Source organism: Scyliorhinus torazame, chromosome 5 (assembly GCF_047496885.1).
Source record: "Scyliorhinus torazame isolate Kashiwa2021f chromosome 5, sScyTor2.1, whole genome shotgun sequence".
NCBI classification, from domain to species: Eukaryota; Metazoa; Chordata; class Chondrichthyes; order Carcharhiniformes; family Scyliorhinidae; genus Scyliorhinus; species Scyliorhinus torazame.
In genome coordinates this window covers 187,976,572-188,004,155 of record NC_092711.1, presented here as the reverse complement: position 1 = coordinate 188,004,155, position 27,584 = coordinate 187,976,572, and the positions used below count along the sequence as shown (strand labels likewise).

General features: G+C 47.6%; 1 protein-coding gene across 1 annotated transcript in view; it reads left to right on the top strand.

Moving 5' to 3' along the window:
• LOC140418089 (uncharacterized) overlaps positions 1-19,009 on the top strand; it is a 35,459-nt gene extending 16,450 nt beyond the window's left edge. The window contains exon 3 of the mRNA XM_072501511.1: positions 17,749-19,009. Coding sequence (XP_072357612.1) covers positions 17,749-18,552 — 804 coding nt within the window. The 3' untranslated portion in view covers positions 18,553-19,009. The remainder of the gene's footprint in view (positions 1-17,748) is intronic.
• Positions 19,010-27,584: the final 8,575 nt, after the last annotated feature.

Below are 27,584 nucleotides of genomic sequence, written 5' to 3'. Positions count from 1 at the left end.
TACACTTTGAGTTACAATGTATTATTGCTGAGACTGATCAACAATATATATTCAAGTCAGTGACAATAATTTGTATTTATACATTCTCGCGTCTGCGTGGGTTTCACCTCCACAACCCAAAGATATGCAGGTTTGAACAAAGAAAAATACAGCACAGGAACAGCCCTTCGACCCTCCAAGCCTGCGCCGAAGATGCTGCCCGTGTAAACTAAAATCTTCTACACTTCCAGGGTCCATATCCCTCTATTCCCATCGTATTCATGTATTTGTTAAGATCCCCCTTAAACGTCACTATCGTCCCTGCTTCCACCACCTCCTCCAGCAGCGAATTCCAGGCACCCATTACCCTCTGTGTAAAAACTTACCTCGTACATCTCGAAACCTTGCCCCTCGCACCTTAAACCTATGCCCCCTAGTAATTGACCCCTCTACCCTGGGAAAAAGTCTAGGTGGATTATGTGGATTGGTGCTGCTAAACCTAAATGGTTAGGTGATTTGGCAATGCTAAATTGCCCCTTCAGTGGAAAAAAATAATTGGGTACTTGTAAATTTAATAAAAAAGTTTATTAAAAAAATAATTTGTATTTATATTGTACCTTGAACACAATGAAACGTGACAAAGGAACATTTGACACAGCCACGTGAGATATAAGGGCAGGCGACCAGAAGCTTGGTCAAAGAGTGAGGTTTTAAGGAGGAAAGTGAGGTGGAGAGTTTTACGGTGGAAATTCCAGAGCTTGTAGCCCAGGCAAGTGAAAGAAAAATCACGAATGGTGGAGCGATTAAAATCAGGATTGTTCCACAGGCCGGAATGAGATGATTGTAAAGATCTGGGAGGGTATGTGTCTGGAGGAGATTACAGAGATAGGGATGGTCGCAACCTTGGAGGAAAACAAGCGTGAGATTTTTAAAAAATTTGTGCTTCTTAATAAGGAACCTTTAGCAGGTCAGTGAGCACAGGGGTGATGGGTGAACAAGACTTGATGTGAGTAAACACACAAGTGCAGGAAGGGCTTCAATTACTTGTCCGTCTGCTGACAGGGCAGCGCATTCACAAGTAATCACTGATTGATTTTAGTTTCATTGTATCCAGGACTGAACTATTTTCATTGGGGTCTGTTGATTATGTTAATGGCCTCCAATCACGTTATTGGAGTCATTTTGAAGGTAAAAGTATAATGAATTAGCTTTCTGTTAAACACATGGCCTTTTTAATATCTCAATGCAAGTTACATATGAACATACAAATGAGCAGGAGAAAGCCCTTCGAGCCTGCTCGATCATTAGGTAAGATCAAGGTTGATCTGATTTCATCTTTAACTACACATTCCTGCCGACACATGATATCCTTTCACCCCCTGCCCTACCAAGAATCTGTCTACCTGTGCCTTAAAAATATTCATAGACTCTGCTTCCAGTGCCTTTTGATGAAGAAAGTTCATGACCCTCCGAGAGGAAGAAATCTCTTCATCTGTCTTCACCTTTACTTGTAAACAGTGACCGCTAGTTTGAGTTGTTCCCACAAGATGTTTCCACAGCCTCCCGTTTTCATCCTAAATAGAAACATCCCTGTCTCTACAATCTCTCCACAAAACTATTTCTTCATCCCTGGACATGATGCAAGGCAGAGGATTGAGACAAGGGGATGGATTCTCCATTCCTGGGACTAAGTGTTGTCACTGGGGCAGAATTTGTGGACTTTCACGACAGCAAAGCTGGCGCCAAACCTGAATTGATTCAGCAACTGTTGAGGGGCTAGCACCAGCACCAAGTGGAACACAATTGATTCCAATAAAAATGGTGTGAGATTCACCAGGTCCATGATTGACATTCAGGAGGCTGACAAGCTGCAGCCACATATATACATTGCAATCCCCACACACACTCATCCCAGACAATAAGATGGCACTGGAGCACGCCCATACAGCTGATGGGTCGGCTGGGGCCAGAGGGCACCTAGGGCGGTAGCCTGGGGGGGGACCTATATGAACCACAGCCCTAAATTCACAGTGAGCTGTTAACAATGTGCACAGCTGCATGGCTGCCTTGCGGCTGTGGCAATGGTGTAAGGTGCCCGTCCACCCCGACCCCACAGGCAACCTCCTGGCCATCCCTTGCTATTCCCACTGTCACTGGCAGAAGCCCCTGGCCAGCGGCACAGCTGTCAGCAAACTGCCGATTTTGGGCACTTTCCATGCCCCCTCTCCCTCAGCAGCCACGATACTGGTTTCACAATTTTTAAAAGTAAAAGTGAACGACGCCATCGGCAACTCAGACCATCGGAGGCAGAGCATCACGGAAGCCCCGGAAAATACCGGGTTGGGCCTGCTAATGACATGCGAACAGTGTTTACTGTACATGTGTTACGGACCTCATTGACGCCGTTGTTGAGGTGACGGAGAATTGCGATTTGGTGTCAAATCGGCACCCGCCGCAATTTTGGCGTTGGAACCTATTCTCCGCCCAATTACGTTTCGTGATTTTGCTGTGAGCCAATGGAGATTTCCACCCAAGATTTTGAAAAATGTTGTCAGTTGCCAGGTGGAAAGAATGGAGAAGGAACCAAACCAGAAAACCCAGTCTCCAGCTTTGTGAATCTTTGGAAACTCTTTGGGAACCAGAATCAGAGGAAAAATAAAGGTGAACTGTTTGACTGAGCAGAGACTGTTAAGAGAAATTTCCCTTCTTTGAACTCTCGAACATTGACTCTGAAGTTAACAGTAAAATAAACTGATTTGAGACATTGAAAGGATTCACGTTACTGCACATCAGGAATTCAAACGTTTTTTTTCAAATTGAACGTGCCCTCCTCTTTTTTTCCCAATTAAGGGGTAATTTAGCATGGCCAATCTACCTACCCTGCACATCTTTGGGATGTGAGGGTGACACCCACACAAACATGGGGAGAAGGTGTAAACTCCATAGAGAAAGTGGTCCGGAGCCGGGAACAAATCGGGGTCCTCAGCGCCATGAGACAGCAAGTGCTAACCACTGTGCCGCCCCAGGAAATTAAGCCTAATATCAGCCTCAGGACAATCAGAATATTTGGTAACAGACAAGTCACCGAAAGGCTCGAACTGAAACGGCACGGGTTGTAGGAGAGACAGTTCCTGGTGACTGCAGTGGGTGGGATCAGACTGTTGCCATAAATCCACAATGAATGTCCCACCTTTTATTTTGGAAGAGTAAAACTGATAACGATTGTCATTCCGGTGGCAGCAATCTGAAGCTTTAACTCACAGACACTCTGGTTTTGGTTAACCTGTACAGCACAATTGGTCAGTGTGTTTGGCTGTTAACTGAAAGGTTGGTGGTTCGAGACTTCATTGTTTCCCTCCATGAACATTCATTGTAACATAGTTCCAGGTTGGTATTGGGAAACAATAAAAATATTTCTCGAGCGCTACTGGCTCTGCTGTTATCCGGTGTTACCTGCATTACCAATTTAATGAAAATTTATTCTGAACATTTAAAATATGTTTCAGGTTAACATATATCTACATATAACACATTAGAAATCAATGAAATGATTACATTCGATTACAACCATCTATTTTAATCCTGGCCTCGGGTCACTGTCCATGTGGGGTTTTCACATTCTCTCTGTGTCTGCATGTGTCTCACCCCCACAACACAAAAAGATGTGCAGGCTTGGTGAATTGGCCATGCTAAATTGCCCCTTAATTGGAAAGAAAAGAATTGGGCACGCTAAATTGGTTTTTAAATAAGGGAAAAGCAGCAATATTCCTGTCCCGCACTCTCCAAATACTTGCTGCCAACCGAAAGCACAGGCGATTTTATGAAATGTGTTTTATGAGAAAGGGTACAGAACACATATTCAATATTTTGCTTGATGTTTTATTCAGTTCACATTCAACAATAAACTTGTATGGAATTCTTAAGAACAATAAATTTTGGTAATGTTCCTGACCATGGAACCTTGGGTGTGATAAACCGAATTTGATTTTAGTTCCTTTCATATGTGAAGAAACATTCATGAGGAGCAAGTTTTCACAAGTTGTATGAGCCGAAGTTTCCCGATTGAAGCTCAAAGAAAGTTTCACTCACTCGGGTATTGTGTAAATACCGCTCATAGGTTTAGATAATCTACTTGTGTTTTCGTGGGTGGCACGGTAGCACAGTGGTTAGCATTGTCGCTTCACAGCTCCAGGGTCCCAGGTTCGATTTCCGGCTTGGGTCACTGTCTGTATGGAGTCTGCACGTTCTCCCTGTTGAATAAACTTGGTTTGTTCTCACTGGTACGATGGAGGTTGAGGGGTGACCTGATAGAGATCTACAAAATTATGAGGGGCATAGACAGAGTGGATAGTCAGAGCCTTTTCCCCAGGGTAGAGGGGTCAATTACTAACGGCATAGGTTTAAGGGGCAAGGTTTAGAGTCGATGTATGAGGCAAGTTTTTTTACACAGAGGGTAGTGGGTGCCTGGAACTCGCTACCGGAGGAGGTGGTGGAAGCAGGGACGATAGTGACATTTAAGGGGCATCTTGACAAATACATGAATAGGATGGGAATAGAGGGATACTGACCCAGGGAGTGTAGAAGATTGTAGTTTAGTCAAGCAGCATGGTCGGCACGGGCTTGGAGGGCCGAAGGGCCTGTTCCTGTGCTGTACTTTTCTTTGTTCTTTGTCTGCGTGGGGTTCCTCCAGGTGCCCTGGTTTCCTCCCACAGTACAAAGACTTGCAGGTTAGGTGGATTGGCCATGCTAAATTGCCTAGTGTCCAGTGGGGTTGCTGGGTTATGGGTATGGGGCGGAGTTGTGGCTTAAATGGGGTGCTCTTTCCAAGGGCCTGTGCAGGCTCGATGGGCCGAATGGCCTCCTTCTGCACTGTAAATTCTATGTTGTATGAGCCTCTGCTCGGTGTATTGGGAGGTTTGACCCAGGGTTGGAGTATCTTGTGCGCCAGGGATGGGCAGTAACATGCTGACTGAAGCTGCCGTTGCCTCATCCTGCTGCCAGGGGTGATTGGTGAGTGTGGGTTAAAATCCTGCTGGTTGTCCCTGTCTCACTCAATGTGGAGCCGGGTAAGAGAGAATTATTGGAGCTTTATCAGATATGACAAAGAGTCATTCAGACTCGTTGGCTTCCTTTCTCTCCGCAGATGCTGTCAGACCGGCTGAGATTATTCCAGCATCGGTGGTAATCCGCCGGCGTGGATTAAACAACCTACCTTACCGGCGGGACAAGGCGGCGGGGCGGGCTCCGGGGTCCTGTGGGGGGGACACGCAGGGCGATCTGGTCCCGGGGGGTGCCCCCACGGTGGCCTGGCCACGGTCTCCACCATGGTGGAGGTGGAAGAGGCTCCCTCCACAGCGCATGCGCAGGGATGCCGTGAGCGGCCGCTAACGCTCCCGCGCATGTGCCGCCCGGCAATGTCATTTCCGCGCCAGCTGGCGGGGCACTTCCGCCAGCTGGCGGGGCGGAAATCAGTCCGGCGCGGACCTAGCCCCTCAAGGTTGGGGCTCGGCCCCCCCAAGGTGCGGAGGATTCCGCACCTTTGGGGTGGCGCGATGCCCGACTGATTTGCGCCGTTTTTGGTGCCGGTCGGCGGACATTTGGCCTATACTGGAGAATTTCGCCCATTATGTGTTAGAGTGTGTACAGAACTGTAGAGAGGAAGGGGAAATGTAACACAGTGTAATATATTGGAGTCAGTTAACATTCTACAATAAAGCTGAAATACTGTTATTTTCCTCACTCTGAGATTAAAAACCTGTGCAAATATTTCGACCCGGTTTCGAATCAAGGACCTTACGCATATTAGGCAAATATGATAACCACTACACTACAGAAACACTGGGTACAGAACAAAAAATAATATTGTGTAAAATTTCACACTGCATTCTATTGCTGCACTTATTCAGCAGAAATAGAATTTTAAAAAAATAAAAATTTAGAGTACCCAATTTTTTTTCCAATTAAGGGGCAATTTAGCATGATCAATCCACCTACCCTGCACATCTTCTTTTGGGTTGTGGGGGTGTGATCCATGCAGACATGGGGAGAATGTGCAAGCTCCACATGGACAGTGACCCTGAGCCAGAATGGAACCCTGGTCCTCGGGGGTCCGTGAGGCAGCAGCGCTAACCACTGTGCCACCATGGCGCCCTTAGCAGAAATAAAATTATGCTGTGATATTTCAGAATGCCGTACAGAAATTGAATGGTAACATGGCACAGTTCATTAGGAGGCTATTTGGTCCATTGTGCCAATGCTTCTCAGAACCGTGACCAATTTAATATAATTCCTTAAATAAGGGGAGTAAAACTGCTCCCCGTGCTCCAGATGTGGTCTCACCAGTACTTTGTACAGTTGCAGCAAGACTTCCCCACTCTTATATTCCAACCCCCTTGCAATAAGGGCCAACGTTAGCCTTCCCAATTACCTGCTGTACCTGTGGACTAGCTCACTGTATTTCGTGCACAAGTACCTGCACGTCCCTTTGTGTTGCAGCTTTCTACAGTTTTTTGCCATTTAAATGATAGTCTGTTCTTTTGTTCTCCCTTCCAAAATGATCAACTTCACATTTTTGCATATTATATCTCTTTTGCCAACTTTTTACTGACTTACTTAATCAATCAGTATCTCTTTGCAAACAGTTTGTATCCCTCTCCCAGCTTACCTTTTGACCTATTTTTATGCGTCTGTAAATTTGGCTACACTACATTCACTTCCTTCCTCCAAATCATTCGCATACATTGTAAGCAGTCGCGGTCATAAAATAGAATCATAGAATCCTACAGTGCAGAAGGGGATTCTGCCCATCAAATCCACACCGACCCTCCGAAAGAGCACCAGACCTCGGTCCAAACCCTGCACTATCCCCGCAACTCCACCTCGGGCCAATGTAGCATAGCCAATCCACCTAATCTGCACATCTTTGGACTGTTGGAGGAAACCAGAGCACCCATAGGAAACTCACGCAGACATTCACCCAAGGTCGGAATTGAACCCGGGTCCCTGGCACTGTGATGCCCAAAATGTCATTTCCCTTGCTAATTGTTTGCTGCACATTAACTTTTAACATTCCTTGTACAAACATATCTCATTGTACAAATTGCTTTCTGATATTCCATCTGATCTGTCAAGAAAGCCCAATAGTGTCTACTTCTTATGCAAGCTGAAGAAATAACTTCTACAGATGTGCGATAGAGAGCATCCTATCTGGCTGCATCACAGCCTGGTATTGCAACTGCTCCAAGATCGCAAGAAACTGCAGAGTGTGGTGAACTCAGCCCAAGCTTGCCACCCCGACATTGATTCTGTATACACCTCCCGCTGCCTCAGGAAGGCAGACAGCATTATCAGAGACCCCTCCCACCCAGGCATTGCCTTCTGCCAGACCCTTCCATGAAGCAGAAGGTACAGAAGTCTGAAGACCCGCACATCCAGAAATAGGAACAACCACAATTACAAGACTCCTCAATGACTCTCCCTCGGACTGATATGTTCCCTGTAAGAACACTATTGACGATGCCCTATTCTGCTCTTGCTCATGTATTTGCTTTGTTTGGCCCCTTGTACTGCACTGTAACCAATCATTGTTTGTCCACGTACCATTTGTCAATGTTCTCTGTTGATTATTCTTTTTGTCTACTATGTACGTACTGTGTACGTTCCCTCGGCCACAGAAAAATACTTTTCACTGTACTTCGGTACGTGACAATAAATCAAATCAAATCAAACTCATCTTAATGCCCATTCATGTAATCTGTCCACATCACTTTCTGGTTACTCTGGGTCTTTACCACAGCTCACCTTACCATCAAGCTTGCAACCTGTAGCCATCTGTGATGGCCACCTGCAAAGGACCATGGGAATTATGGCCAACGCAGATACAGAGAGTCTGTGTATTTGAAACGCAGGTAGCTAGACCTGATCGAAACCCCTGCTCGTTTGCATTCTAATGGCCCATTTCCTCAGAACAATAGGACTGTGCTCCACCCCACCACCTGGAGAAGATGGGGGGGGTAAATGTATATAAAGAAAGGCAAGAGAGAAATAAACGGTAAAAGACAGTTAATATGAAATGGGATGAAAACAAATGGATCAACATCGAATTCAGCAACTTCAGATGAGTGGCTCTACCCCACCTTGACCCATTTGTTTTCATCCCATTTCATTTTAACTGTCTTTTACCATTTATTTCTCTCTTGCCTTTCTTTATATATATTTACCCCCCCATCTTATCCATGTTTCCTTACCCTTTCTTCCCTTTGCTTCCCCCTTTCCCTCCTCCCCACATCTACATCGTCACAGTTCACCCTCTGATGTTAGTAGATACCAGAAGATGGCGCCGGAGTGAGGCAACTCTCTGCAAACTCTCCCCAACAGATCCACTTTTAACTTAACTTGTACTCGTTCTCATCTTTTAAAATTTAATTCTAAAACTAACATTATTACTAACCTCTCTCTATTATCTTTTCTTGCAGGCTTGAACATCCTCCGAAGACTGTGGAGACCATTTGACCTGACCTCCACGACCTGGATCGGGCCCAGCCCAGAAGTGAAGTCCCGACCTCAATTTGGAGCCGACCCGGACCTCGGAACTCCCAACCCGGACTAACAACCAACACCAGCCCCCGGATTGCCCGGCCCAGTCACCGGAGCTCCCAACCCGACCACCGACGACGAGACTCGGCCCAACTCGACCCCAAGAGACCCGCCCAGCGACCCGACCTGGAGAGGCCCGCCCAGCAATCCGACCTACCTGGAGATGGAAAAATCCACGTGGAGGCCCGACCTGGCCTACTTCAAGACCCGACCCCAGGAGCGCCCAGGGAGGGAACAGACCACGGGACTCAGACCAACCTGCCTCAGGCCCATCCATTGAGTCCATCTACACCTTCCACTGCCTGGGAAAAGCGGGCAGCATAATCAAAGATCCCTCCCACCCAGCTTACTCACTCTTACAACTTCTTCCATCGGGCGGGCGATACAAAAGTCTGAGAACACGCAAGAACAGACTCAAAATCAGCTTCTTCCCCGCTGTTACCAGACTCCTAAATGACCCTCTTATGGACTGACCTCATTAACACTACACCTGTATGCTTCATCCGATGCCGGTGCTTATGTAGTTACATTGTGTACCTTGTGTCGCCCGATTATGTATTTTCTTTTATTCCCTTTTCTTCCCATGTACTTAATGATCTGTTGAGCTGCTCGCAGAAAATACTTTTCACTGTACCTCGGTACAAGTGACAATAAACAAATCCAATCCAATCCAAGTTTCTCTGCGGTTTGGGCTTTCACACCTTTTGTTCTCTCTGGGGACTGCCATTAGTACTCTTTCCCCATGCTTTCTGTGGCTATTAGCACCCGTTTCCCTGGGTTTCTGTGGCTATGATTCATCTTTCATTCTCACTCCACAGTATAAATATTTCCCACTTTCTCCTGTCTTTCGCTATGACAAAGGGTCATCTGGACTGGAAACATCAGCTATTTTCTCTCCCTACAGATGCTGCCAGACCTGCTGCGATTTTCCCGCATTTTCTCTCAAATGTTCTGTATATGGGGGAAATCACTTGTCCAATCTCCCTGTTGAGCCTCACATAAATTCGCAACAAACTGTTGGGGTTTGTTCTGCCTTTAATTGTAGCCAGGGCATAACAATGGCCCCAGGGCTCAGATTATGATAGGCTCACATAAAATGATTTTCTGCTGAACATCTCTTTAAATGGCGAGACTCTTATCCAGCGTTGGCCACAGGAGGCGCTTGCACAGTCACAGGAGTGAGTTGCGAATGGAGCATGCGCAGTATGGGCGCTCCAGATGCACAGTGGTGTTCATTCGGCTCTGCCATTGGTGAGGAACTGCGCATTGTCAGAAGGTAACAGAGGCAACGCAGCGGGTGGAGAGGCTTCATAATCGCCGAGCGGAGGGCGATAAATTATTCTAAGCATCTCTCCTTCCCGCGATAGCGTCAAACGAGGCAGTGCCTGCGGGGTGGCTTCAGGCCCAAATTAACTGCTGCCATCTTTATAGTCTTCCCAGTGTGCAACAGGGCGCACGCGCAGTCATCCTGCTCAAGGCAGCAGGAGGAGACAATGTTTTGAATTTGTCCATCCCTCTATATCTCCATTCCCCACCAGGATGGTCTGAGGGCTCTCTGCTTCTTCCTCAAACAGAGGCCTGAACAATCCCCATTCGCCAACACTCTCATCATCTGGATGAACTTTTCCTCTCAAATTTCACCTTCAACATGTCTCTTTATCTAGTAAGAAGTCTTACAACACCAGGTTAAAGTCCTTTGAATGCGAGCATTGTCTGGCATCTTTGACTTTGTCTATATATATGTTTCTGGAACATACCTCTTCATTCACCTGAGGAAGGAACAGTGCTATGAAAGCTAGTGTTTGAAACAAACCTGTTGGACTTTAACCTGGTGTTGTAAGACTTCATACTGTGCTCACCCCAGTCCAACGCCGGCAACTCCACATCATTTTATCCAAACCACAGGTGTGACTATGGGTACTCGCTTGGGTCCCAGTTTTGATTGTCTCTTTTTGGGGTATAGAACATAGAACAGTACAGGCCCTTCAGCCCACGATGTTGTGCCGACCACTTATCCTAATCTAAGATCAACCTAACCTACACCCCTTCAATTTACTGCTGTCCATGTGCCTGTCCAAAAGCTGCTTAAATGTCCCTAATGATTCTGACTCCACCACCTCCACTGGCAGTGCATTCCACACACCCACCACTCTCTGTGTCAAGAACCTACTTCTGACATCTCCCCTATACCTTCCTCCAATCACCTTAAAATTATATCCCCTCGTGACAGCCATTTCCGCCCTGGGTAAAAGTCTCTGGCTATCCACTCTATATATGCCTCTCATCACCTTGCACGCCTCCATCAAGATACCTCTCTTCTCTCCAGTGAGAAATGCCCTAGCTCCCTCAAACTTTCTTCATAAGACATGCCCTCCAGTCCAAGCAGCATCCTGGTAAATCTCCTCTGCACCCTCTCCAAAGCATCCACATCCTTCCCATAATGAGGTGACCAGAACTGGACACACTATTCCAAGTATGGCCTAACCAAGGTTTTATAAAGTTGTAACAAAACCTCGCGCCTCTTAAACTCAATCCCCCTGTTAATGAAAGCCAACACACCATAGGCCTTCTTAACAACCCTATCAACCTGGGTGGCAACTTTGAGGGATCTAGGGACGGTACGTGGCGCAGTGGTTAGCACTGGGTCTGCGGCGCTGAGGACCCGGGTTCGAACCCTGGCCCTGGGTCACTGTCCATGTGGAGTTTGGACATTCTCCCCGTGTCTGTGTGGGTTTCACCCCCACAATCCAAAGATGTGCAGGATTGGCCACACTAAATTGCCCCTTAATTGGAAAAAAACAATTGTTGTGACTCCAGGCACAAGTTACCTCCACTATCCCTGATCGGCCCTAGTCTCACTTTGATCATCCTCTTGTTTCTCACAAGTGTTGAACGCCTTGGGGTTTCCCTAATCCTTTCCACCAGGGCTTTTTCATGCCCCCTTCTAGCTCTCCTAAATCAATTTTTGAGTTCCTTCCTGGCTACCTTGTAACCCTCTAGAGCCGGGCCAGATCCTTGCTTCCACAACCTTATGTAAGCTCCCTTCTTCCTCATGTGAAACATCCCTTGTTCCAGTCCTACTCCAGCCCACGCCACAACTCTTTTATCGGTATATCGATGACTGTTTCAGTGCTGTTTCATGTGCCCATCTGAACTTGGAAAAATGTATTAATTTTCACCCCTATTTCACATGGCGCATGTCTGACACTTGTCTTCCCTTCCTTTTTTTAAAATAAAATAAATTTAGAGTACCCAATTCATTTTTTCCAATTAAGGGGCAATTTAGCATGGCCAATCCATCTACCCTGCACATCTTTTGGGCTTGTGGGGGCGAAACCCACACAAACCCTCCCCATTCCCGGGGAGAATGTGCAAACTCCACATGGACAGTGACCCAGAGCTGGGATTGAACCTGGGACCTCGGCAAAGTGAGGCAGCTGTGCTAACCACTGCGCCACCGTGCTGCCCTCCCCTTCCTTGACCTTTCTATTTCAATTTCTCGGGATAGGCTGTCCACTACTATCCATTACAAACTCAACTCGCTGACACCCACAGCTACCTCGACTGCAGCTCTTCACACCTCACATCCTGTAAGGACTCCATTGCATTCTCCCAGTTCCTTTGCATCGGTCGCATCTGTTCTGGTGATGCCACTTTCCGAAACGGTGCTGCTGACATGTCGTCATTCTTAATTAATCATGGTTTCCCACCCACTGTTGCTCTCAACTGTGTCCAGCCCATCTCACGCACCCTGCCCTCACCCCCTCTTCTCCCTCCCAGATCCAGGTTAGGGTTCCCCTTGTCCTCACTTTTCAGCCCACCAGCTTCTGCATTCAGAATCATCCTCCACCAGTTCCAGCATCATTCCACCACTCGAAACATCTTCCCTCCGTGATACCCTGGTCCACTCCTCCATCAGCCCCCAACCTCACCCTCTTCCGAAGGTGTAACACTTGCTCTTTTAACTCCTCCCTGCTCACCATCTCAGGCCCAAAACACTCTTTTCAAGTGAGGCAGCGCTTCATGTGCACCTCCTTTAACCTGGTCTATTGCATTTGCTGCTCCCAATGCGGTCTACTCTACATTGGAGAGACTAAACGCAGACTGGGTGACCGCTTTGCAGAACATCTCCGATCCGTCCACAGCCAGGACCCAGACCTTCCTGTCGCTTGTCATTTCAACTCACCGATCTGCACTCACCTGTCCGTCCTTGGCCTGCTCCAATGTTCCAGTGAAGCCCAGCACAAACTGGAGGAACCACATCTCATCCGATTGGGCACATTACAGCCTTCCGGATTATTAAATTCAAGAACTTCCAACTGTGAACTCTCTCCTGTACCTTCATCCCATTTTTATTTTTATTTCTTCCATTGATCTCATTTCCCCTCACTATTGTTCCTCCACTTCACTTGGCCATCTGTCCTAGTTGCCCTTTGACACACTGGTCAACTTTGTTCTGCCATTCACACATTCTAATCTCTTTATGTGCAGCTATCGCCACCCTTCTTAGCCTTAATCAGCTCCATTTATATTATTTTTGTCTTCTGTGCTCGGCATCTTTGTCAATCTCCACTTCTAGCTGGCCCCTTATCCAGCCCCACTGCTCCACGCCCCAGAACAATATACATCTGACCCCATTTCCAGTTTTCTCTAGCTTTGACAAAGAGTCATCCAGATTTGAAATGTCAGCTCCCTTTTCTCTCCACAGATGCTATTAGACCTACTGAGATTGTCCAGTATTTTCTGTTTTTGTTGTGAAAGTCTATCCTGTGATTGATGGAGGGGAGGTGGATTTGCATGATGGACTAGGCTGTATTCATAACTCTCTGTAGTTTTTTACGGTCTTGGGTTGAGGTGTTGCCTTACCAAACTGTGATGCAAACAGATATGCTTTCTATGGTGCATCTGTAAAAATTGATAAGGGTCAATGTGGACATGCCAAATTTCTTTAGTTTCCTGAGGAAGTATAGTCGTTGTGTTTTCTTGGTCATAGCATTGATGTGAGTGGACCAGGACAGATTGTTGGTGATGAACTAGGAACTTGAAGCTGTCAACCATTTCCATCTTTTTAAAACATTTTAGAGTGCCCAATTATTTTTTTCCAATTAAGGGGCAATTTAGTGTGGCCAATCCACCTCCTCTGCACATCTTTGGGTTGTGGGGGTGAAACCCACGCAGACACGGGGAGAATGTGACAACTCCACACGGAAAGTGACCCAGGGCCAGGATTCGAACCCGGGTCCTCAGCGCCGTAGGCACCACTGTGCTACCATGCTGCCCCTACCATCTCCATCTTGACACCATTGATTCAGACATGGGTGTGTACGACACTTGGCTTCCTGAAGTGAATGGTCAGCTCCTTAGTTGCACTGACATTGAGGGAGAGATTGTTTTGTTTTTAAAAAAATATATTTATTGAGAATTTTAACACAGTTTTTCACCCTTGCAAACAAACCCCCCCCCCCCCCCCCCCCCCCCGTAACAAAAAGAAAGAACATGGTAAATCGATATGATACAGAGCTTGTACAATGGATTCCTCCCGTACATTTCAGTTTTCCAGATTCTTCATGTATTTTATTGCTCGAAAACCCCCTAAACAAGCCTCCCTTCCCCCCCCCCCCCCCCCCCCCCCCACTGGGTTGCTGCTGCTGACCGACCTTCATCTAACGCTCCGCGAGATAGTCTAGGAACGGTTGCCACCGCCTGTAGAACCCCTGCGCAGACCCTCTCATGGCAAACTTTATCCACTCCAATTTGATAAACCCAGCCATATCATTTATCCAGGCCTCCACGCTGGGGGGGCTTCCCCTCTTTCCACATTAGCAAGATCCTTCGCCAGGCTACTAGGGACGCAAAGGCCAGTATGCCGGCCTCTTTCGCCTCCTGCACTCCCGGTTCGTCCACTACTCCAAATAGTGCTAGCCCCCAGCTTGGCTTGACCCGGACTTTCACCACCTTAGATACTGTTCCCGCCACTCCCCTCCAGAACCCCTCCAGTGCCGGGCATGACCAAAACATATGGACATGGTTTGCCGGATTTCCTGAGCACCTCCCACATCTGTCCTCTACCCCGAAAAACCTACTCAGCCTCGCCCCCGTCATGTGCGCTCTATGAACCACCTTAAATTGTATCAGGCTAAGCCTGGCACACAAAGAAGAGGAATTAACCCTACTTAGGGCATCAGCCCATAGCCCCTCCTCAATCTCCTCCCCCAGCTCCTCCTCCCATTTACCCTTCAGCTCCTCTACCAACGACTCCCCCTCTTTCATCTCCTGGTATATCGCCGACACCTCGCCCTCTCCGACCCATACACCCGAGATCACCCTGTCTTGAATCTCCTGTGCCGGGAGCAACGGGAATTGAGGGAGAGATTGTTGTCATTGCACCATGCCATTAGATTCTCCATCTCCCTCCTGTACACTGACTCATCGTTGTTTGAGATCCGACCCACTACGGTTGTGTCATCAGCAAACTTGCCGATGGAGTTGGAGCTGAATTTTGCTGCTCAGTCGTATGTGTATAAGGAGTATAGTAGAGGGCTACGTATGCAGCCTTGCGGGGCCCGGAATTGAGGGTTATCGTGGAGGAGGTGTTTATCCTTATTGTGGTCTGTGGATCAGGAAGTCAAGGATCCAGTTGCAGAGGGAGGAACCAAGTCCTAGGTTTCGGAGTTTTGATATGAGCTTGGCTGGAATTATAGTGTTGAAGGCAGAGCTGTAGTCAATAAATAGGAGTCTGATGTAGGAGTCTGTATTTGAGGTGCTCCAGCGATGAATCTAGGACCAGGGAGAGAGCGTCTCCTGTGGACCGTTTGTGGTGGTATGCAAATTGCAGTGGATCAAGGCATTCTGGGAGTATGGAGTTGATGTGTCTCATGACGAACCTCTCAGCACTGCATAAAGATAGATGTCAAGGCCACCGGACGGTAGTTGTTAAGGCACGTTGCCTGGTTCTTCTTTGGCACCGATATGATGTTGGTCTTCTTGAAGCGGGAACCACGGAACGGAGTCGGGAGAGGTTGAAGATGTCCGCGAACACATCCGCCAGCTGGTCCGCACTATAATGTTTTGCAAGCAACCAATGGGAACAGCTTTTCTTTATCTGCCTTACCAAAGGGAGGAAATTCCAAAACCTAGAATCTTTGCACTTGATGGCGAGGCCGCCAAAATTGTAGCAATTAAAATCGGAATTTTTAGGAGGTTGGAATTAGAGCAGTTTAGCTATGTCGGAGAGTTGTGTAGTTGGAGGAGATTACCGGAATAGGGCGGGGCGAGAGTATAAAGCGATTTTAAAAGAAGGATGAGAATTTTAACATTTAGGAGATTCTTAACCCAGAGCCTTTGTAGGTCAATGAGCACCGGGTGATGGGTGAACTAGCACATGAGCAGCAGAGTTTTTGATCCTCTCCAGATTCCAGGGAAGTTGAATGTGGGAGACCGTCAGGGAGTGCATTAGCATAGTTAAGTCTAGAGGCAACAAAGGAATGAATGAGAGTTTCAGCAGTAGATAAGCTGAGACTGGGGTGGAGTCAGGGGATGTTACTGAGGTAGAAATAAGCGGTCTTGGTGATGATGTGGATATGTGGTTGGAAGACAATCTTGGAATGAAACATTTCTCTCTGGTTGTGAACAGTACTTCGGCCTCAGACTGATGTCAGGGAGAGGGATGGAGTCACTGACCAAGGAGTGCAGTTTATAGCGGTGACTAAAGACATTGGCTTCAGTCTTCAAAATATTTAAATGGTGGAAATTTCTGTTCATCCAGTACTAATAATAATAATCTTTTATTGTCACAAGTATGAAGTTACTGTGAAAAGCTCCAGAAAAGACAGTGGGTGACTTAGAGCAGCGTTGTTCAAACTATTTTGCCCGGGACCCATTTTTACCAACCAGCCATCCTGCGAGACCCACGCCGGCGGACCTTCACGATCCACGCCGGCCAACCTTCGCAACCCATGTGGGCACCACGGTAGCATTGTGGTTAGCACAATTGCTTCACAGTTCCAGGGTCCCAGGTTCGATTCTGGCTTGGGTCACTGTCTGCGCCGTGTCTGCACATCCTCCCCGTGTGTGCGTGGGTTTCCTCCGGGTGCTCCGGTTTCCTCCTACAGTCCAAAGATGTGCAGGTTAGGTGGATTCGCCAAGATAAATTGCCCTTCGTGTCCAAAATTGCCCTTCGTGTTGGGTGGGGTTACTGGGTTATGGGGATAGGGTGGAGGTGTTGACCTTGGGTAGGGTGCTCTTTCCAAGAGCTGGTGCAGACTCGATGGGCCGAATGGCCTCCTTCTGCACTATAAATTCTATGATCTGATACTCTATGACCCACGCCGGCCGACCTTCGCGACCCACGCCGGCCGACCTTCGCGACCCACGCCGGCCGACCTTCGCGACCCATGCTGGACAAGAATGACAACTGACCTCATTGAAACAGGCATTATTCTCTCAGGACTCTATAGAGCAAATGCAGAATATAAGTTTTCCTCAGAAGGGTGGTTTATAGTCTGGGGATGTAATCTGCAAATTACAATGTGATGATTTTAGACATAGATGAGGAGGAATTACTTAACTCAAAGTATTGTGAATCCTTTTAATCTCCTAAATTCACTATCAAAGAGAATTCTGCAGGCTCATACATTGAGCACATTCAAGTCAGATGCAGGAAGACTGAATTGAATTTTTAAAAAAATCTTCTCCTGGGTCAGCACTCTCATGTCAGGAGGAGGCTGTATTTCTCTGGGCTCTGGGCATGTGCACTGATGAGCTGGCATGCATGCGCAACACGGCCGCAATTTTAAAGCGGGCCGCTGCAGTCATATTTAAAGCCGGCTGCTATGGCCGTTGCGCCTGGATTCCCGTTATCGTGAAGGCCGCGAAGGATGGCTCCACGACCCTCCCAACACTCGCCCGCGACCTGCCCGCCCGCCGGTCGGGACCCCCCACGATGCAAATGCCTGACTTAAAGAGTAACTTGGAGATGATAATATTTCAGTTGGTCTCCCAAATTACCGGATTCATTCAGCTCAATTTCACAATCTGTCTTTGTGTTTTTGTGGGTTCTCTCTCATTCTCTCTTTTTTCTGTTTTAAATAATTTCACAGAAAATTAGAAGGGGAGAATTTTCAGTCGGGAAACTGAAACCAAAAATCACAACAGGGTCTGACCAAATTATTGTAACTTGAGTGGATTTTGAACATGGAAGGAAAGAGCACCGTTCACAGTGGAGAGAAACCGTACAAGTGTTCTGTGTGTGGACAACGATTCAGCCGATCATCTGGCCTGTGGAAACACAAGCGCAGACACACTGGGAAGAAACTGTGGAACTGTGGGGATTGTGGGAAAAGGTTCTATGACAAGTTCAGGTTGGTAAATCATCGTCACACTCACACCGGGGATAAACCGTTCACCTGCTCCGTGTGTAAAAAGGGATTCATTACTTCATCCCACCTGCTGGAACACCAGCGAATTCACGCTGGGGAGAGACCGTTCATCTGCTCCGAGTGTGGGAAGGGATTTACTCAGTCAGCCCGTCTGCTGCAACACCAGCGAGTTCACAGCGAGGAGAAACCTTTTAAATGTACAAACTGTGGGAAGTGTTTTAAAAGTTCCGGGGAACTAACACGCCATCAGCATGTTCACTCTGATGAGAGACCGTTCAAGTGCTCTCACTGCGGGGTTGGTTTGAAGTCGTCATACGATCTCACTGTTCATCAGCGTAGTCACACTGGGGAGAGGCCGTTCACCTGCTCCGAGTGTGGGAAGGGATTCACTACCTCATCCCAACTCCGGGGGCACCGGCGCACTCATACTGGGGAGAGGCCATTCACCTGCTCAGAGTGTGGGAAAAAATTTGCTCATTCATCCACCCTGCTGAGACACAAGCGAGTTCACACTGGGGAGAGGCCATTCACCTGCTCTCAGTGTGGGAAGAGATTCATTACTTCATCCAATTTGCTGAAACACCAGCAACTTCATAAGTAATTAGATTAGATTTTTCAGTTGATCACATCCAGAACTGTAGGGCAGCACAGTGGTTAGCATTGTTGTTTCACAGTGCCAGGGAGCCGGGTTAGATTCTTGGCTTGAGTCACTGTCTGTGCGGAGTCTGCACGTCCTCCCCGTGTGCGCGTGGGTTTCCTCCAGGTGCTCTGGTTTCCTCCCACAGCCCAAAGATGTGCAGCTTAGGTGGGTTTGTCACGCTGAATTGCCCTTTAGTGTCCAATGGTTAGGTTGGGTTGCTGGGTTACGGGGATAGGGTGGAGGTGTGGGCTTGGGTAGGATGCTCTTTCAAGGCCGGTGTAGACTTGATGGGCCGAATGGCCTCCTTCTGCACTGTAAATTCTATGTTTCTATGCTCATTGGTGTCTGTTTCTGCTAATGTTAATAAAATGCTGCACATTTATATGTATTGATATTATGGATCAATCAAACAAATTAACTTTGTGTGTCGAGTCTTCTTAACATCTCACACAAGTTAGTTCCTTTTAAATGGCTTTTCCCTCCGACAACAAGTGTGAGGAGCTCATGTGCTTCTTTGTCATGAAGATTGAGACAATCCGATCAGCTGCCTCTGCTGCTTCCCTCCCTTTCACTAGTCCAAGGGACAAACTGTCTCAAGCTCCCTGTTTGTCTGAGGTCCGAACCCACATCTTTCTCTAGTTTATCTGTGATCTCTCCTTATACCCTCTCTGCTCATCTTTGTCCACATGTGCCATATTCTGCTCCATTCACCCACTTCCCACTAAACTGCTGACCAGCAACTTTCTTATGTTCACTGATATTATTAATTATTCTCTCTTCTGGCACTGTCACTCTCTCCTTCAAACCATCTCTCATCGAACACTTGGTCCAATTGTAGTTACAAACTACTGCCCCATCTCCAATCTCCCATTTCTCTCCAAAGGTTTTGTACTTGGTGCCCCCAAGAATCTATCCTTGGCCCCTCCTATTTCTTATCTACATGCTGCCCCTAGGTGACATCATCCAAAAGCACTGTATTAGTTTTCACATGTACACTAACAACACCCAGTTGTCACCCTCTCCATTCCTTCACTATTACTAAATTATCACACGACTTATCCCACATCCACTACTGGATGAGCAGAAATATTTTCCCATAAATATTTGGGAAGACCAAAGCCGCTGTCTTCAGTCACCACTACAAACTGCATTCCCTAACTGCCTAGCCCATCCCTCTCCCTGGGAACTGTCGGAGTCTGAACCACACTCTACACAATCTCCGTGTCATATTTGACCCCAGGGTGAGTTTCTAACCACATATCCACATCACCACTAATACCAGATGTTTCAATCTCCATAATGTCGCCTATCTCCACCCGAGCCCAGCTCATCTGCTGCTCAAACACTCATCCAAGTCCACGGTACCTTTAGATTTGACGATTCCAATATATTCCTGGCTAGCCTCTCACATTCACCCCCACATAGAAACGTGAGATTAACGCAAAACTCTACTGCCCGTGTGCTTTCTCACATCAAGTCCCATTCAGTGGGCAGTACGGTAGCACAAGTGATTAGCACTGTGGCTTCACAGCACCAGGGTCCCAGGTTCGATTCCCCGCTGGGTAACTGTCTGTGCGGAGTCTGCACGTTCTCCCTGTGTCTGCCTGGGTTTCCACCGGGTGCTCCGGTTTCCTCCCACAGTCCAAAGACGTGCAGGTTAGGAGGATTGGCCATGATAAATTGTCCTTAGTGTCCAAAAAAAAAGGTTAGGAGGGGTTATTGGGTTACGGGGATAGGGTGGAAGTGAGGGCTTAAGTGGGTCGGTGCAGACTCGATGGGCCGAATGGCCTTCTTCTGCACTGTGTGTTCTATGTTCTCTGTTCAATATGTTCACCCATCATCTCTGTGCTCTCTGACCTACATTGGCTCCTGGTAAAGCAATGCCATGACTTAAAAATTCATATTGTTGTTTTCAAATCTCTCCATGGCCTCATCGCTCCTCATTTCTGTAATCGCCAGGGTGGCACGGTGGTGCAGTGGTTAGCTCTGTTGCCTCAGGGCAGCTTCGATCCTGGCCCCGGGTTGGGGGGGTGGTTGGTTAGAGAGTTAGGTTTGGGAGGGGGCGGGTTTGGTGTTAGATTTATTTAGTACTGATGTGTGCATTAAATGTTCGAAGTTTTGAATAATATTACTTTTTAAAAAAATCTCAGAGGTGTGTGACTGGAGATTAGAGATTTTTAAACAATAATTTTTAAAAGTTTTTTTTCCAATTAAGGGGCAATTTAGCGTGACCAATCCACCTACCCTGCACATTTTTGGGTTGTGAGGGTGAAATCCATGCAGACATGGGGAGAATGTGCAAACTCCACACAGACAGTGACCTGGGGCCGGGATAGAACCCGGGTCCTCTGCGCCATGAGGCAGCAGTGCTAACCACTGCACCACCGTGTTGCCCAACAAATCCCCTCCCTGATGGAACCCCTCACTTTCCCCCTGAGAACAAATTTCACCTTTTCCAAATACAAGGGGCTGGATTCTCCGTCGGCGTGATTCTCCGTTTTGCTGGCGCCCGGGGGTTTCCAATGGTGTGGGGCTGCCCCACAATGAGAAACGCCATTGAGTGGCCAGCGTAACGGAGAACCCTGTCGGTGGGTTGGGGCAAAAATGTGGTGCGGCAGGGCAGAGAATCCAGCCCAAGAACTCCATTAAATTCCCGAGGCACAGGGTTGGGAAACTGACCTCCACCCCAACAGGACCCGCCTGCGAGCAGTCAACATGGTAAAGGCTGAAACATCTGCAAGTCTGACACCCTTAATATGGCCCCCAGGGAACTGGGCTCTAAACCCACAAGATCACTGACGTGACGCTGAAAATTTCTCCAACTTTGGGCAGGACCAGGACATTTTGGCCAGGCCCGTCCCACACTGCTCACAGGTATCTTCCACCTGTGAGGTATATACCGCAGGGCAAGAGTTATATCTGGGGGAAAGGCAATTATGATGCGATGAGGCAGGACTTAGGATGCATCGGATGGGGAGGGAAACTGCAGGGGATGGGCACAATTGAAATGTGGAGCTTGTTCAAGAAACAGCTACTGCGTGTCCTTGATAAGTATGTACCTGTCAGGCAGGGAGTAAGTGGTCGAGCGAGGGAACCGCGGTTTACTAAAGTAGTTGAATCACTTGTTAAGAGGAAGAAGGAGGCTGATGTAAAGATGAGACGCGAAGGTTCAGTTAGGGTGCTCGAGAGTTACAAGCTAGCTAGGAAGGACCTAAAGAGAAAGCTAAGAAGAGCCAGGAGGGGACATGAGAAGTCTTTGGCAGGTAGGATCAAAGATAACCCTCAAGCTTTCTATCGATATGTCAGGAATAAAAGAATGACTAGGGTAAGAGTAGGGCCAGTCAAAGACAGTAGTGGGAAGTTGTGCATGGAGTCCGAGGAGATAGGAGAGGTGCTAAATGAATATTTTTCGCCAGTATTCACACAGGAAAAAGACAATGTTGTCGAGGAGAATACTGAGATTCAGGCTACTAGACTAAAAGGGCTTGAGGTTCATAAGGAGGGGGTGTTAGCAATTCTGGAAAGTGTGAAAATAAATAAATCCCCTGGGCCGGATGGGATTTATCCTAGGATTCTCTGGGAAGCTAGGGAGGAGAGTGCTGAGCCTTTGGCTTTGATCTTTATGTCATCATGGTCTACAGGAATAGTGCCAGAGGACTGGAGGATAGCAAATGTTGTCCCTTTGTTCAAGAAGGAGCGTAGAGACAACCCCGGTAACTATAGACCAGTGAGCATTACTTCTGTTGTGGGCAGAGTCTTGGAAAGGTTTATAAGAGATAGGATGTATAATCATCTGGAAAGGAATAATTTGATTAGAGATAGTCAGCACAGTTTTGTGAAGGGTAGGTCGTGCCTCACAAACCTGATTGAGTTCTTTGAGAAGGTGACCAAACAGGTGGAGGAGGGTAAAGCAGTTGATGTGGTGTATATGGATTTCAGTAAAGCGTTTGATAAGGTTCCCCACGGTAGGCTACTGCAGAAAATACGGAGGCATGGGAATCAGGGTGATTTAGCACTTTGGATCAGAAATTGGCTAGCTGGAAGGAGCTGGTGGTTGATGGGAAATGTTCAGACTGGAGTCCAGTTACTAGTGGTGTACCACAAGGATCTGTTTTGGGGCCACTGCTGTTTGTCATTTTTATAAATGACCTGGAGGTCATTTATAAAATGGAGGTAAAAGGATGGGTGAGTAAATTTGCAGATGACACTAAAGTCGGTGGAGTTCTGGACAGTGCGGAAGGATGTTACAAGTTACAGAGGGCCATAAATAAGCTGCAGCGCTGGGCTGAGAGGTGGCAAATGGAGTTTAATGCAGAAAAGTGTGAGGTGATTCATTTTGGAAGGAATAACAGGAAGACAGAATACTGGGCTAATGGTAAGATTCCTGGCAGTGTGGATGAGCAGAGAGATCTCGGTGTCCATGTACATAGATCCCTGAAAGTTGCCACCCAGGTTGAGGGGGTTGGTAAGAAGACGTACGGAGTATTAGCTTTTATTGGTAGAGGGATTGAGTTTCGGAGTCATGAGGTCATGTTGCAGCTGTACAAAACTCTGGTGCGGCCGCATTTGGAGTATTGCGTGTAATTCTGGTCGCCGCATTATAGGAAGGATGTGGAAGCATTGCAAAGGGTGTAGAGGAGATTTACCAGAATGTTGCCTGGTATGGACGGGCAGCACGGTAGCATAGTGGATAGCACAATTGCTTCACAGCTCCAGGGTCCCAGGTTCGATTCCTGGCTTGGGTCACTGTCTGTGCGGAGTCTGCACGTCCTCCCCGTGTGTGCGTGGGTTTCCTCCGGGTGCTCCGGTTTCCTCCCACAGTCCAAAGATGTGTAGGTTAGGTGGATTGGCCATGTTAAATTGTCCTTAGTGTCCAAAATTGCCCTTAGTGTTGGGTGTGGTTACTGGGTTAAGGGGTTTTGGGGATAGGGTGGAGGTGTGGGCCTCGTTAGGGTGCTCTTTCCAAGAGCTGGTGCAGACTCGATGGGCCGAATGGCCTCCTTCTGCACTGTAAATTCTATGGAGGGAAGAGCTTATGAGGAAAGGCTGAGGAACTTGAGGCTGTTTTTGGTAGAGAGAAGAAGGTTAAGAGATGACTTAATTGAGGCATACAAGATGATCAGAGGATTGGACCGGGTGGACAGTGAGAGCCTTTTTCCTCGGATGGTGATGTCTAGCACGAGGGGACATAGCTTTAAATTGAGGGGTGATATAGGACAGATGTCAGAGGTAGGTTCTTTGCTCAGAGAGTAGTAAGGGCGTGGAATGCCTTGCCTGCAACAGTAGTGGACTCGCCAACACTAAGGCCATTCAAATGGTCATTGGATTGACATATGGATGATAAGGGAATTGTGTAGATGGGCTTTAGAGTGGTTTCACAGGTCGGCGCAACATCGAGGCCGAAGGGCCTGTACTGCTCTATGTTCTATGTTCTCACATCCACCTGTCCTTGACCTGCTGCAATGTTCCAGTGTAACCCAGCGTAAAGAACATAGAACATACAGTGCAGAAGGAGGCCATTCGGCCCATCGAGTCTGCACCCACCTACTTCAGCCTTCACTTCCACCCTATCCCCGTAACCCAATAACCCCCACTTAACATTTTTTGTACACTGAGGGCAATTTAGCATGGCCAATCCTCCTAACCCACACATCTTTGGACTGTGGGAGGAAACTGGAGCACCTGGAAGAAACCCACACAGTCACGAGGAGAACGTGCAGCCTCCGCACAGTGACCCAGCCTGGAATCGAACCTGGGACCCTGGAGATGTAAAGCAACTGTGGTAACCACTGAGCTGACGTGCTGCCCTGAGTCATTGAGATGGAGGCTCAGCTGTGGACACTGACACATTGTGTGTGTGTGCGGGGGGGGGGGTGGATGGAGAGTTAACTGCGTAGTTTGTACCAGGGGCCAGTCGCACCACTGTGGCACCTTCTGGTTTGGTCAATGGTAAAGGATAAGAGGGTGTGACTGCAACAAAGGCAGGTAAAACGCACCAAAAGACATGAGTGCAGGGCTGCCAGACTCTGCAAGTGTCCAATTGCTCTGGGGCTTTTTCAGCTTGTTTGGGTGAGAACAGGAGCTGCATGGTGCATAAAGAAACTGACCATGAGATCAAGATAATGGAAGTTATTCAAGTAGGGGGGAGGGGGTGCGAAGGAGCGCAGTGGTAATGGGGGCAGTATAGTGAGGGGTATTGACACTGTTCCCTGCAGAAAGTGCCAGAGTACAGACAGCTGTGTTGCCTGACCACGCCAAGGTTCAGGACATCTGCTCTGGCGGGGAGGAACTTGCAGTGGAAAGGTGGTAACGGCTGTCTAGTTATTTATCCTGGTGCATGTACGTACCAAGAACAGAGGCCAAACTAGGGAAGAGGTTCTGCATAGAGAGTCTGAGGCACGGCACACTAATGTAAAGAAAAACACAGCACCTCAAAGGTTATAATCTCTGGATTGTTGACTCAACAAAGGTAGAGTACATAAAATGAGAGAGGTGAATTTCCAGCTCAAAGACTGGTGTGAGGAAACTTTGCACTCTAATTTTGCCATTTCTTCATGCCTGACCACCAGTGACAACACAACTGCTGTGAGCTTGAACATGAAATCGACAGTGAGGTGAAATAGTCGCACAAGCTGCTCATGTGTAGCTTTCAATTTCCAAAACACACCAACCTAATCACTGCGACTCCTGTGAAACTTACAGGGCGGCACGGTAGCACAGCGGATAGCACTGTTGCTTCACAGCTCCAGGGTCCCAGGTTCAATCCCTGGCTTGGGTCACTGTCGGTGCGGAGTCTGCATGTTCGCCCTGTGTCTGCGTGGGTTTCCTCCGGATGCTCCGGTTTCCTCCCACGAGTTCTGAAAGACTTGCTTTTCGGTGAATTTGACATTCTGAATTCTCCCTCTGTGTACCCGAACAGACACCGGAATGTGGTGACGAGGGGCTTTTCGCAGTAGCTTCATTGCAGTGTCAATGTATGCCTACTTGTGACAATAAAGATTATTATTATTACAAGGCAACACACAGCAGATATTAATCACTAAATCATTTCATTTCAAATGTAACTGACACATGCCATATTCTGCCGCTTTCAAGTTGCATCTTTTAACTCCCTGCTCCCCATTGTAGACATTTCACAATCCATCAAATATCACCCACCTGAAAATTCAGCCTGTTCCTCTCTCCACACGTTAGAAATACCATGATCTTCATGGAGCAATTGGATACCGAGCTCAGTGGTTACTGCAATTGCGATGCTCATGTAATGCCATTATTCAAAAAAGGAGGAATGCAGAAAGTAAGAACCTATAGGCCAGTGAAACATCGGTCATTCAAAATAGAAACATGTCCTTTAGAAAGTCAAAATGAAATCCATCAGAGTTGACATGATTTTCTGAAGGGTAAATCAGGTTTGACTAATTTTCTAGAGTTCTTTGAAGATGTAACAAGTCAAGTTGGAAATGGTGATATTGTAGATGTAATATATCTGTACTCCCAGATTTGATAAGGTGCAAAAAAAGCTATTACACAAGGTACGATCACTTTGGATTAGGCGTAATTGATCAGCTTGAATAGAAGACTGGGGGCGGAATTCTCCATTTATGAGATGAAGTGCTGATGCCAACAGAGAATCCGTGGACTTTTACGAAAGAAAGATCGGCGCCACACCTGGACCGATTCGTTACCGATGAGGGGCGAGCACCGACAACACGTGGAACACAGTCAAATCCATCGAAAAACGGTGCGGAATTGGTCGGGTCCATGATTGACATTCAGGAGGCTGACAAGCTGCAGCCGCATACTCCACACACACACTTATTGAAGTCAAAATGATGACACTGATTGTGCTGCAGCATTCCCATACAGCTGATCAGTCGGCTGGGGTCAGAGGGCACCCAGGCGGGTGCTGCGGGGGCATCTAAACGACCACTGGCACTAGGTTTAAAGTGGGCTGTTAGCGGTGCCTTGCTTTTGTGGCAATGGTGCTCTGTGTCCATCCACCCCGACCTCACAGCCAACCTCCTGGCCACCCCCACTACTCCCCCAGCCCAGGCAGGAGCCTCCCGGCCAGTGGCACGACTGTCGGCAAACTATGGCGATGTTGGACACTGTCCACACACCCTCACTCTCTCTCAGAAGCCACCATGCCAGAACAAAGAACAAAGAAAAATACAGCACAGGAACAGGCCCTTCGGCCCTCCAAGCCTGCACCGTCCATGTTGTCCGTGTAAACTAAAATCTTCTACACTTCCGGGGTCCATATCCCTCTATTCCCATCCTATTCATGTATTTGTCAAGATACCCCTTAAACGTCACTATCGTCCCTGCTTCTACCACCTTCTCCGGCAGCGAGTTCCAGGCACCCACTACCCTCTGTGTAAAAAACCTGCCTCGTACATCTCCTCTAAACCTTTCCCCTTGCACCTTAAACCTATGCCTCTAGTAATTGACCCCTCTACCCTGGGGAAAAGCCTCTGACTATCCAATTTGTCTTTGCCCCTCAGAATTTTGTAGACCTCTATCAGGTCGCCTCTCAACCTTCGTCATTCCAATGAGAACAAACTGAGTTTATTGAACCGCTCTTCATAGCTAATGCGCTCCATACCAAGCAACATCCTGGTAAATCTCTTCTGCACCCTCTCTAAAGCCTCCACATCCTTCTGGTAGTGTGGCGACCATAATTGAACACTATACTCCAAGTATGGCCTAACTAAGCTGCAACATGACTTGCCAATTTTTATACTCAATCACCCGGCCAATCAAGGCAAGTATGCCTTCTTGACTACCTTCTCCACCTGTGTTGCCCCTTTCAGTGACCTGTGGCCCTGTACACCTAGATCTTCATGACTGTCAATTCTTTTGAGTGGTCTACCATTCACTGTATATTCCCGACCTGCATTAGACCTTCCAAAATGCATAACCTCACATTTGTCCGGATTAAACTCCATCTGCCATCTCACCGCCCAAGTCTCCAAACGATCTAAATCCTGCTG